This window comes from Astatotilapia calliptera, chromosome 16, assembly GCF_900246225.1.
Source record: "Astatotilapia calliptera chromosome 16, fAstCal1.2, whole genome shotgun sequence".
Taxonomy (NCBI): domain Eukaryota; kingdom Metazoa; phylum Chordata; class Actinopteri; order Cichliformes; family Cichlidae; genus Astatotilapia; species Astatotilapia calliptera.
The window spans coordinates 24,698,454-24,711,404 of record NC_039317.1 but is presented as its reverse complement, the minus strand read 5'-3'; the positions used below and the strand labels follow the sequence as shown (position 1 = coordinate 24,711,404).

Sequence of the window (12,951 nt, the reverse complement as noted above, 5' to 3'; positions counted from 1 at the left end):
AAGAGGACTTTGTTATCCTACCCTGGAACACCACCAACTCATTGGTTCAGATATGTGGAGGACACCTGGGTGAAAATCAAATCTCAGGACATACCACAGTTCACTGATTACATTAACTTGGTGGACTAACACATCAAATTCGCCAGGGAGTATATGAAAAGTCGCAGGTTACCCTTCTTAGCCTGTGAGATTTCCATCAGTAATGGGGGACATTTAAAAGCTAATGTGTACTATAAACCAATGCATGCGAACCAGTATTTAATGTTTGAATCACAAACTGGGTGTCATCAGGTCGCTACAACACAGAGCAAACACCATCTCCACAGACAGAGCGGCCAGGGAAGCAGAAAAACATCACATAAACAGGGCCCTGGGTAAATGTAGTCATCCCTGCTGGATATTTGTTAAAGATGGGAAGGCACCTAAAGAAAGCTCCAGCCGATGCCGGAGAGAAGGACAACCGCTGCCTAAGTGAAAACCCTTAGTGATCCTTTCTGTGTCAGGAGTATCGGAACAGTTGAGTTGTGTCTCACATGACAGAGTGGATCAGAAATACAAGAGTAAATAAATGCCCACTGTCTTTCTCACCTCCGTTTTCTGACTTCTGTAGTTTAAAGCAGTCTTATCATTTATTGATGCTGCCTAAATGTAATTCTAGATAAATACAAACACTGCACAGTCACAACTGTCACAGGGATATTTAATTAATTTGTTATTTTTATGCACTATATTCATATAAGCTGTCTGTGACACTGCATTTGAATACCTGTTAAACACAGCGGCCCTGCTGAGTCCGATGTTATTGCCTCACCAAAGGTTTGATTTTAATTTAGTTGTTTAAATGTTAATTGCTCCGCCTGCTCCTCAAACCCTTTTTCAGGGTTACAGGGCGAGAACGGAGCTTTTTTTTTTTTTGGTTTGGCTCAACACACCTCTGAAGAGAGCCCTCTTTCTGTCCGCATTCCTGACATTTTTGCATGCCACATACGACTCAGCATCTCACACACACTCGCAGAAACACACATCAGAGGAGAGCGACAGCGCAAGAGACAGAGAGAGATGCGTCTGACAAAAAGAAACCAACAGACATCCAAAACTGATGTTATCATATTATAAAAACCAATATTACAAAACTCTGTACATGTACACATCTGTTGCTGCTGCTGCTCACATAACTCACAGGAATTCAACCATCAACCACAATACTTACTGTTCAAACACCACAGAAAATATCACCTTATCCATCCACGCTAATACGCAACACATCGGTAAGTAGTTTTCTTCAAAGAGCCTGTAGTAAAGATAAGTATCTGTAATATACCACACACCACATTTGCTATTTCATGTGAGACTGCAAGTCAGTGCTGATGATAAGGAAGCTGATAAGTTTGACAACACTTGGACCCCACACTAAAAATCAATGTTTGTGAACTGAGATTAAACCCTAAAAGAAACATCGAACAAAGACTTCAAAAACAGATTTGAAGAAGTTAATCGTTTGTTATCTCGCCGAACACTTCTGTAAGCACACTGCAGTACTTGACATGACCTTTGAAGAACCCGCACACTTTTAATGGTTTTTTATTTGAAATGCTAAGTGTCATTGTTGAGCCATTAAAAACCATTTACATGTGTGAAAACCAAAGTGGGCTCAACGCCCTGTGTAGACCACACTTCCTAAAAACTGAGTGCTACAGACTGACAATCGCATTGAGATGTCGGCCAATACAACACACACAATGACACAAGAAAATTGTGTGCATAAATCGTTATTTCTCACCGTAAATGTGACAGTTTGCACCCACCTGTAGCTGTCCCAAGCCAAACTCTCGCTGACATTTCCATTGTCTGGTTTTTCCTTCCTTCGCCTGTATAAGTCTGAGTTTGACAACTCTTTCAGCCTCAAAGAGTTCATCTCCCCTTTGCCTTGCTTTCTCTCTCTCCCTCCCTCTCTTCCTTCCTTCCTTCCTACCTCTCGTCGGCTGAAAACGCTCAGTCCCCAGTACGAATTGTTGAGTCTCGTCTCACTCCAGTACTTGTCTCTCACATACACTTCCAGGGCTCAAACCCTTGAGCACACAGAGGTGTGGTTATGTGGTTACACACCTATCAAAAAAGATATGCTCCCCCTCCCCCTCCTGCAGCAGGTAGAAGGGGGGGAATGCATCACAGGAAGGAGGAGACAAAAGAAGAAGAAGAAGAGTCCTCGACCTTTCAACACTGTCAACGCAGTCTCTGTTCACCTCCTACATCTCTCTGCCTCAGCACTCTCTGTACAGCAAATAAAAGCTGGAGAAGAAAAGGCATGAAGAGCTGATAAAAAGAAGCAGATTTATTTTCTCACACTTAGAATACACTCATACAGAGTGTGAGTGCCTTCTGCATAATCCTTAAGAAGGCATTCATGTTGGAGCTTTAAAGTAAAAAAATGTCAATATTGCCAATAAGTATTTGTAGATGTCTTGTTTGTTCATAAAGAAACTTTATTATGATCGATGACAGGAATATAAAGCCAAACTTCAAACTTCTTGTACTTTGGAACGCACTAAGGACCAGCGCTGATATCTGATCACGGGTACACGGGTCGGCACGGATACTATTTTCACAGCTTTTGTAAACTGAAATTATTTCCCAGCAACAAACAACAAACTATTGAGAAAAAGCAAAATGTCACTCTATGAATAATTCATCACAGCACTATGTGGGAGCGCTTATGTGGGAAGGGCTAATCTACAGCGAACACAAACCACAACAGATATTCAGGCGCAAACCTCTCAAAACATGAAGCTGTGATGTCATCAGAGAAGGGACGGGGTTCGGTAAACAGCATTCACAGCCATCAACTGACTATATGCACGCTCTGTCAAGGAAGCTCCCTCACACAGAGCATTTCCTGAGATATAAAGTCGAAGGGTGCGCGACTTCTTGCTCTGCGTGCTTATATGTGCTAAAGTGCAGTATAGCGATCAGATGCATATTTCTTTGTCGGCCTTGAAGCCCCCTGATCCTGCTGCGCTTTGCCACAGGCGAGTCTTTTGTCCCTCACGTTACATCTTGTATAAAAAGGCAGGAAGGTTGTGTTTAGCTAAAAGAAGACTATACTGCACAGATGGCCTGTTTACCTCTGCCCTGCGCCTAAATTTAAATACTTAAATGACTGGTCGCAGGGCACACTATTAGCAGTTACTCTTAATCACACTTAACATGTAAAAAAAACCTAATTTAAATATTTTACTGCCCACAAAACAAATATAAGGTTACGTTCTCTTATTTCATTGGAGGATTTTAAAAGGATCTATTTATGTATCTGCAGCTACTCTTGCACATGCCTACTCAGTCTGCTGGGCTTGAAGAAGGTGCTGTGTTCTGAACTAGTAGATAAGACAGAGAACCGACCAGCATTCATCTTTGTCTGGGCAGTTTTACTCATTTTATGGCTAGTTCCTAGAGTTTGTGTATTCTAAACATCTGCGGTACTCCGCTGCATGCCAGAAAGCATACCTGGCTACAACAGGAAGGTGTTTAGTTCAAACTTGCAGAGCACAACAGGTAGCTGGGTTGGATCATGGTGTCACCATAAATGAACCACTTTGGAGTTCATGTGACTCATTCATTTAACTTCATCTCCTCTAAAAGTGTCCTGGTGCAGCTGGTTTGGTGTTAACATCTGCACAACGCAACCACAGGTCGAGGAGAGGTGTCAAAACACCTTTGAAACAATTATTTCATTTATTATATTATTGTTTATTAGCACATTTTGTAGAAAGTTAACAGCTCAGCTATAAAGGTGCTGGTTATAGAACAACCTACTACTTCTCATGAGTTAATTCTGATTGCTTTCTTAGGAGTTCTTTTTATTAAATAAAATGACCATTAGAGATGCAAAGGTACAGCTCAGGTTTGAAAGCTGTTTGACGGCTGACAAAAATCATGTATGTACAGACAACTACACGCAACATTTCCACCCCGCAGATTCACCTTCAACAGCCTGCCTTGACCTGTTCAGCATTCCACGTAGCCTTAACAAACACTTGCTCTCACACACACACTCATGCACAGAGTGTGAATTTTGAAATTTAATGTCAGCTTCACATCCTGGAGCAGCTGGAACAGGGTCACAGCAGCTCCGGCTGACATGTCTCAGTATGCCATAACACTCATGATGAATCCCAGACTGTTCTCTTTCTTCCCCACTCTTCACATGCTTCAGCCAGTTTCTAAAAGTTTCCTCGGAACGAATAAAAGCGTGCCAGCTGTATTTCGAAAAGAGGAAAAGTGATGTTGTGCAATGACATTTGTGCAATTTGGAATTTAAGGGGATATGTTGAGTTAAGACTGACTCATCGTCATCACCACACATACACACAAGCTGAGCAGACGTTTCCCACAAGCCCAACAAGCCTTCCACCATGAACACACTGCCACTGTGTGGCCGTTGCTGACATTACAGCTACTCTTACTGACTTCGATTCTACGCTTTTCATATTCGGTTTGTGTGACATGCACCACTGCAGGTAAGAGATGAAACCCATCACAGTGGGATTAAGAAACAGTGCTAACAGTAGCACAATGCTGCTTCTCGTTTAATTTAAGGTGTTGCATGCCAGCTCTGCGTGCCTATGTGTGGTTTACGTTCATGCCAGAAAACAAACTTCATCACAATGATGATTAATATGTTATACAACAATAAGCTGACAGTGGAATTACAGCTTTTCTCTGCAGAAAAGAGGAATGAAAGTCAGTAGAAGAAACAGAATAAATGTGTGTGAATGAGAGGGATACAGGTTGAGGGTAGATGAATTTTAATACCTGGGGTCATCCAACCAAAGCAACGGACTGCACAAGAGAGATGGAGGAGAGAGTGCAGGTAAGGAGGATTGGGTGGAGATGAGTGTCAGGGCTGATTTGTGAGAAAAGGATGGGAGCAAGAGTGAAAGAGAAGGTGTACAAGATGGCAGTGAACCCTTCTATGAAATATGAAATGATGGTTTGCAGGGCGTGGCAGTGAAAAAAAGATCAGAGGCAGAGGTAAAGATTTTCATTATGTGTAACCAGAAGGTACATCAGAGGGACAGCTCAGGTTGAGGGTTTTAGCGACATAGTGGGAGACGCAAGACTAAGATGGTTTGGACATGTGCAGAGGAAGGATGGTGGCTATACTGGACAAAAGATGTTAAAGATAAAGCTGCAATACAACAGGAGGATCAAGAGGAGATTTGTGGCTGTAGTAAAGGAGGACATGCACGCATAGACGTGACAGAGGATGACAGGGTTAGGATGAGATGGAGGCAGATGATCTGCTGTGCCGACCCCAAAAAAGCAGCAGCAGAAGAAGGCAAAGACTTCAGGCCCTTAAGTATCAACTGTGCAACATTTAAGTGCCACAGCCTACCTGAGTATTGTTGCTGACCATGTCCATCCCTTTATGACCACAGTGTACTCATTTTCTGTTTCCTGTTTCCAGCCAAGCCACAAAGCCCAAACAGCTCAACCTGGTTTTTTTTGGCCACCTAACAATATGTTCATTGTACTCCACAGTCACCAAATTTCAAACCAATAACGCACCTTTGAGATGTGGTGGAAGACAGGAGATTGTGCAGCTGACAAATCTGCAACAACTGTGTGATGCAATCATGTCAATATTAGGTCATTTCTGAAGGTGGTCAAATAGGTACACTATATAATGTTAAATTAAAATAATAAATTGATTCTTGCCAGGATTGACACCTGCATGAGGAAGCACAGACAACTAAAACAGACGAACACCCTGACATGTCTTTCACTTGTGCACGTAGTAAAGCCTCGCAGCTGCTAAAATCACAAAAAGTGATAATGAAATGTAAAAAAAACAAACATCTTACCAATATTTTGTCAGACTGCAGCTAGAATATTTCGGCCGTTGGTGCAAAGTCCCCTTTGCTATAACTGCAAACACTCTAACAACCGTTATCTCAGTCAACGCGGCCACATCACTTCCTGTTCACAGCTGTGTGTGTTTGTGGTCACTTGTGTCTACATGTTAGCACTGTGTGTGTGTTTGAGAGTGATGGGGGGGGGCGTTGTTCAGGCCACTGGCTCGCAGAATGTTTGCCATAAAAGGTCACATGGAAAAGGGGGAAAATGGAGGAACGAAGTGGCGCGAGGAGCCGTTGATGAAGAAGCGTTGATAATAAAGTAATTCTCACAGAGCTGCGAAATTTGGTGTTTCTCTCAGTTTTAATCAAGAGGGTAAACCACAGGCTGAGCTCATGTTATATTGTGTGTGTGTGAGGGATTCATCATAGTGATGGGTGTGCCTTCATATGTCTAACAACAGGCTGTTTCACTGTGATGAGACAAAAGAGATTGCTAAATATCTCCCTGCTGAAATAACCAAGCGCCCATTTATCTCTACCAACAATATGATTGGTTCAGTTTTTCAGTTCCCTGATTCAACTTAGATTAACTCTCTGGATACATAAATTCTTTGGAAAGATTCACTACCATTATCACAGGATACAGAGAGAGAGAAAAAAAAATTTTTCTCACATCTTCAAAAATGCATATCACATTAAAATAATAATTTTTAAAAGTCCTGATGTTCAGTACAGCATATTACAAGCTAATCTTGATACAAATAATCAAGGAGGAGGAACTCAAGTCATGCACGGCGTGTAGGGAATCTTTAGCTCGCAGTCAATTGCAGCAAAAGATTCCCGGTTTGATCCCAGGAGGAAACACAGATCCCTTTGGGGATGTGTCAGGATGAGAAAAAAAACCTGCCAAATCAAACATGTGGGCTATAAACAACAAAGCAGCCAAAAGTAGCTACTTCTTCTTCTGTCTGCAGGATTAATAATAGCTACATCTGCCTCACCCGATTTAAAGGCCATCTTTTCCACACACAAACACTGAGGAACTTCTGTAATTACTGTACGATCATTACACATCCTGTTGGTCCATACTTCCCCATGCATCGGTCAGGCTCCCAGCTGACTAACAGAAGAGTTTTTCTTGCTCTGAATGAGCCTTTGAGAGGTGACTGCACATGACAGCAGGCATGAGCGGAGCATTTATTAACCCTTTACCTCTTAAAAGCCTTCTAGGAGTAACCTTTCAAGCACTCTTCTGAACTGAGCAGCTTCTGTCCAATTTCAGGCCTGCTTATAGAACAAAATGACTGAGTGTACATCAGATGTTAGTGAGAGTGGTCTCTGCCTCTGCAGATCTTCATGAGGGAAAGAGTTAAAGGCAGAAGTCTGTGCTTTTTCCTGTCAAACACTTTAATTAGTTGCAAACCAGAGGCTAAAAACATCAACAGGGTTTCATAAAAGCCGCAGACAATCCTTCAGCGTACTTACAAAGAGGAACCATAGTGCTTTAGAGCAGCACTGTGGCGTGAATGGTTTCTACCTGTAGGAAAGAACTTTGGCGCCCCCAAAAGGAAAAAAAACAACAAAACAATTGTTTTTTCTTTTTTTTTTTTTTTTTGGGGGGGGGGGGGGGGGGTGATATACATTTTTGCTCATTTATAATAATTTAAAAAAGCAACAGGAAAATGCAAAGACTTCTGTTAGATAAAATAACACAACCTCATTGCCTTTAATGTTTTAGTAGCAATTAGTCATTAGCCAAGAAAAAACTCTTGCTGTGGCGATGTTACCTTGATTAATTACTGTGACTCAGGCTAACTGCTGCATCAGTTACAAAGTCATCTTCTTTTTATTTGGACTTTATTTATCAAAAACAGCAGTCCAGACACTTTTAACACTATGTTGTTTTCTTGTCATCAGTGGGTGGCCATAGCTCAGGTAGAGCAGGTGTAGTAATCTGGAGGTTGGTGGTTTGATCCCTGTCTGCGCCAAAGCATCCTCAGGCAACATACTGAACCCCAAGCTGCTCTCCGGTGCATCCATTGAAATCAAATCAAATCAAATCACTTTTATTGTCACATCACATGTGCAGGTACTTTGGTACAGCACATGTGAGTGAAATTCTTGTGTGCGAGCTTCACAAGCAACAGAGTTGTGCAAAATACAATAATGTAAACAAGCAAAATACAAGAATGGCTACATCTGAAACTAATAAATATATGTACAATATATAATAGTATATGCATTTCTGGATGTGTATACTAAATATTTTTCTACGTGTGTGTGTGTGTGTGTGTGTGTGTGTGTGTGTGTGTGTGTGTGTGTGTGTGTGTGTGTGTGTGTGTGTGTGTGTGTGTGTGTGTGTACACATATTTTACAAATTAAATAGAGTAAACTAAATAGAGTAACATTCACATTGGAGTGTGAATGTTAAACAGAAAGCAATCAGTTGTAGAAAAAAATTAGTTGTATGGATGAGGCATGTTTTCAGTCCTCAAGTTGAGTAGAAAAGCTCCATTTAAGTTTTGTCAGTTTGCTGTTCTGGAGGATTCGGGTGTGTGTTAAGGCAATGCTACAATCTTACCAGGAAAGAACGTCCCAGCAAATTCACCCCAATGCCAGAATGCACAATGCTCAGACAAACTGCAACCCCCCCCCTGAGCTACACTTCAGACTTTACAGGCCTCATTTAAAGAATGAATAAGTATGTGTTGTTAGGAAGGGTTTCCAGGAGAAAGCCTCCTCTCTCTGAAAAACAAACAAAACAAAATGTGGCGGCACGAACTTAGGTTTGCAACGCTGCATCTGCACAAACCACAAGATTTCTGGAAGACATGAATCCAAAGTTAAGACGTTTGACAATAATGCACAGCTCCACCTTTGGCAAAATCCAAACACCTCATACCAACTGTCGTGCATAGTGTGAAGGGAGGGGTGTGTGATCTGGCACCTGGGTCGACCAAGAACTCCTCTGTAAACCAAAGTATTCTAGAGTCAAATGTGAGGCCATCTGTCCAACAGCTAAAACTGGAATCCTGAGCACAGCAGCGAATCCATGACAGAATGGCCAAAAAAGAAATGAATCTTCATGCTGCAACAGTCCAGGCGTTGAAATCCTGTGGTGGGACCTTAAGTGAGCTGTGCATAAACAAATGCCCGTGAACCTCAATGAACTGAAGCAACGCCAAATTCCTCCACAATGATCTGACAGACAGATAAAGTCATACAGAGAGCAATTCATTTGACTTATTGCTGCTAAATGTGGCTCTACAAGCTACTGAAACATGGGGTGTACTTGGTTTTTTCCCATGACTATAAATACTTTTTAATGAGCAGTAAGAGGTAGGTTCTCACTGTGAGGCAACAGTGTAGACAATTAGAGAAAGCTGACTCAATAAATTACTTAATGGTGCATGGAGATTTTTCCAACAATTAATCATCAAATATATAAGAAGGAACTGTGTCGGAGGAAAAAACAAACAAACTTATGTTTCTTCTTTTAAAACCTGAATTGTTTAAATAACTCCTGCATTTCAGAGTGATTGAGCACAGTATGAATAATCGCCCACACAGTTAAATCCACCATCACACAACTTGACTGCTTCCAAACAAGGACAAGTCCACACTGGAGACCGAGACGCTGGTCTAAGCTCTGGTTGTATCAACAGAATGTGGGATCAGATAAAAAATGTAATGCAATGGGAATGCAGCAATCCTCAGGCTTTTAGAAGGGCTAGTCATCTTAGAGCTTTTAGTGCTTTATAAAAGCCATATTCATCCTAACCCATAATTAATTCTGCAGAAGCATTCATGCTGTTTGGAGAAACTACTGCTCTGAACAGCAGTCCCACAGGGACTGTTTAGCCAGGAAGTGATTTAGAAAGCAGTACTGTCCAGTTTCTTTATATGAACATTCCAGGGCAGGGTGGAGGTCACAGAGAAGAGGAACATCCTCCTCCGTTTTTTTGTTGTTGTTTTTTTAAAAAGAAAGAAAGAAAACATCCACAAAAATATATATTGCCTTCCTTTAGAGAAAAATATTCTCAAGGTTTTGTGCTTTTGGAAAAACCCACAGGTCTGTTTTCTGTGTGAGAAGGGCATGCATCAATGACTTGCACACATGAGTACCAGGTCAACAAAAATGTATTAAATATAAACCCAAATTTTCAAATAAAAGCTTGTTAAAAATCAGGCTTGGAGATTTTCATTTGGTGCAAGGCTAAAAACTCCAGATTTTGTGGCCTAAATTCTGCACCGTCATATAAACACTACATCTTTAACAGTGCAAAACTTGGATAAAATTGAAAAATTAAAGTCGTTAAAAAAACAGTAGTGCTCTTTAGAAAATTTGTTGCAATTATTAAAAATATTCAAACATAAGGTAACATCATTTTCAAACCTCCAGACCATGTCGTTGGCCACACAGAGCAACAGACCAAACAGATTAAACAGCTATTTAAACAGAGGTTTCTTAAACCAAACCCACTTCTGATTACGTATCATTTTCCATGTGATAGCTGGACGTGTTTTACTTCTAATCATATGTTATAAAAACTACGTTACCCTTTTCCACAGTGAAAGTAACTAGGTAGGAGGCGCTAAAGAGGAGCTTAAGTTGTTCTAAAGATGCAATACAATAAATATGACTGTGTTACTAATTATCTTTACTATTACGTCTATTTTAGAGAATTGCCTCTGGAGTATATTGTGTATTTAAAAAGGTCCAACCGCCTTGGATGACTTATAAATGACTAAACTGCAGTTTTTCACTCCACAAAAGAACAGAGGATAGCGGACTGTCAACTTTTCAGACCAATTTCTCTCTTTTTAGAAAAAATAAAACTTTTTAACAAATCGCTCACCCGTTTGTCATTTCTGTAATGCCGAGCATCACTGTGCCTTCTCTCCCACCAGATGTGCGTCACCCGATCACTGTTGCAGCTGTCCAGATGTTGTGCAGTCCGGGATGTAACGTTGGTTTTCGCACAGCGGAGTAGAATGGCGAGAAGGGGCCTCGCCTCAGTCCGGCCGATCTCACTCTAGTGAATGAGCCACTTCCAGGTGGGACCTTTCAGTGTAAAACAGCAGGCTTGCAAGATTCAAACAGGACCCTAAAAATCGGTTTAAAAAGAATAAATTCCTCCCTTTTTGCACAAACTCGAGCAACACATCATCTTACGTGGGTCTCCTACGATATCGCACGAGACTATTAACACAAATTTAGTTTCCATTTAAGCTAATGAGGAGTCAGGAAAACTGCCTTAAAATACAGTAGGAAACAATTTTCCTTTATACCTTTAACCTGTATGTGTTTGTGTGTGTTTGTACTGCATTCTGTTTGCCTCGCATTTACTATACAAAGTTTAATGCACATTAATATAAAATATACAGGAAAAAATATCAATGAATGAATGAATGAAAACATTTTTAAACATTTTTTTATTTAGTATTGGTGCTAAAATGTTTAAGAAATTTATGGAATTTAAAGATTTTATTCATGTGCCTTTTTGCAAATATATATTGACATTGGTCCCCATCCCCGACCTAAGTCAATAAATCACAATAATAACTCAAAACTGAGAAAATGACTTGGATTAATTGGGTTATTAAGACGAGATCTAAGTTAATAATTTTGAGTTACCTTTTGGTTTTTAAAAAAATAATTTTTCAGAGTCAGTGTGTTTTTTTTTTTTTTTTTTTTTTCTTAAGTGTATGATGCAAAGAGCTTGTTGGTCACTCCAAAAGATTTTATACTTGTTGCTCTTTGCGTAAAGAAAAAAAAAAAACACAAAAACAACAAAACAAAGAAAAACGGATGATACTGTAATTCATTTTCCTTTCTTTCGCTACTTTGTGATTTCAGAACTGTTAGAAAGCAAAAAATTTCAATTGTCTGCCTTTCCCCCTAATTTTATTTTATCTTTTTTTTTTTTACATTAGTGAGGCAATAAAACAGAGTCCAAACACGTTTGGGAAGAACAGAAACGCAGCGTTATCAAATCAAGTGCTTTTATTTTGGAGACCAGAGGCTCGTGCATTGTTGCACGCGGTCCAAGTGACTTTGTTTTTTTTTCAGGTTTTGTTGGCAGGATGCACCTAAAACCACCCAGTAAACTCAGTAGGTTCTCTGCGCTCATTATCTCACTATAATATAAATGAGACGGATGCCGAGAGCCGCTTTTACATCCGCTTCAGCTTTACGCTGGGCTGTATCTACACATCTGGTCAGCATTGATGGAAAATCTGACTTTCAGTTTGCCACCACTGGGAGGACTGTAACTACAGTTCAACATGGCGGGTGGGAGCCCTGAAAAAACATCACAGAATCCATCACATAACAGTAGCAGGCAGGGAGACGGGGCTAACAGCATGTTTACATTACTTACAGTAAAAGATGCAGGAGTTTGTCATTTCCTCTCCCGATTGCGTCATGATAATGCACCCACCATTTTTTTCCTTAAAAGGGAAACCCCTAGACCCTGCTCCCTCCTTCCAGAGGGATGAAGGACTTTCAGAGCAGCACATAGGCTGGCTACTGCATCTGTTCAGATGCCCAGCAGTAACACCAAAAACAGGAGGATTATTAATGATGTAAATTAAGGTTCATCTTGTAGTTATCTGCTCTTTTTGATTTAATGTGCAAAACATGTCCATAAAAGTGCTTCCTCACCACATGCATGTCCTCAAAAAAAAAAAAAAAGAAAGAAAGAAAAATGTAAAACATCTGGCTGCTGATTAGAAGCTGTAGATGCAATGCTGCACTTCAAAAATCAATTATAAATAAAGGACACGGACTGATCGCAAAGCATGGAATCATTTTAATCTTTGTTAAGTTCTCTCTCTTTTTTTTTTACAGTTGTAAATACACCAGAAAAACATACAAACAATCACTGCCGTAGTCTTTCTTGAGTACGATTTTGCAGTTCGGGTAATCTCTCATAGCTTCTGCCCACGTTAAGTATCATAAATATAAAAGTCTAGATATAAATACAGTCCATTGTGCTGGGTGAATCACCAAAAGCTGCCAATAGGGGGAGAAAATAAACCGGTTAATAATTATTTTTATCACTGGTCAGCAGAAAACTGTATTCATATGAGT

At 40.4% G+C, this 12,951-nt stretch overlaps 1 protein-coding gene across 2 annotated transcripts in view; it reads right to left on the bottom strand.

Moving 5' to 3' along the window:
- Positions 1 to 10,920, bottom strand: part of LOC113007664 (LIM and senescent cell antigen-like-containing domain protein 1) — a 35,672-nt gene extending 24,752 nt beyond the window's left edge. The window contains exon 1 of one of the 2 annotated variants that reach the window (XM_026144443.1): positions 10,715 to 10,920. In XM_026144443.1, the coding sequence (XP_026000228.1) occupies positions 10,715 to 10,743 (29 nt within the window). In that variant the 5' untranslated portion in view covers positions 10,744 to 10,920. Of the gene's footprint in view, positions 1 to 1,805; positions 2,101 to 10,714 lie in introns of those variants that run through there. The other variant, XM_026144442.1, reaches the window with a different exon arrangement.
- Between the last annotated feature and the right edge of the window lie 2,031 nt (positions 10,921 to 12,951).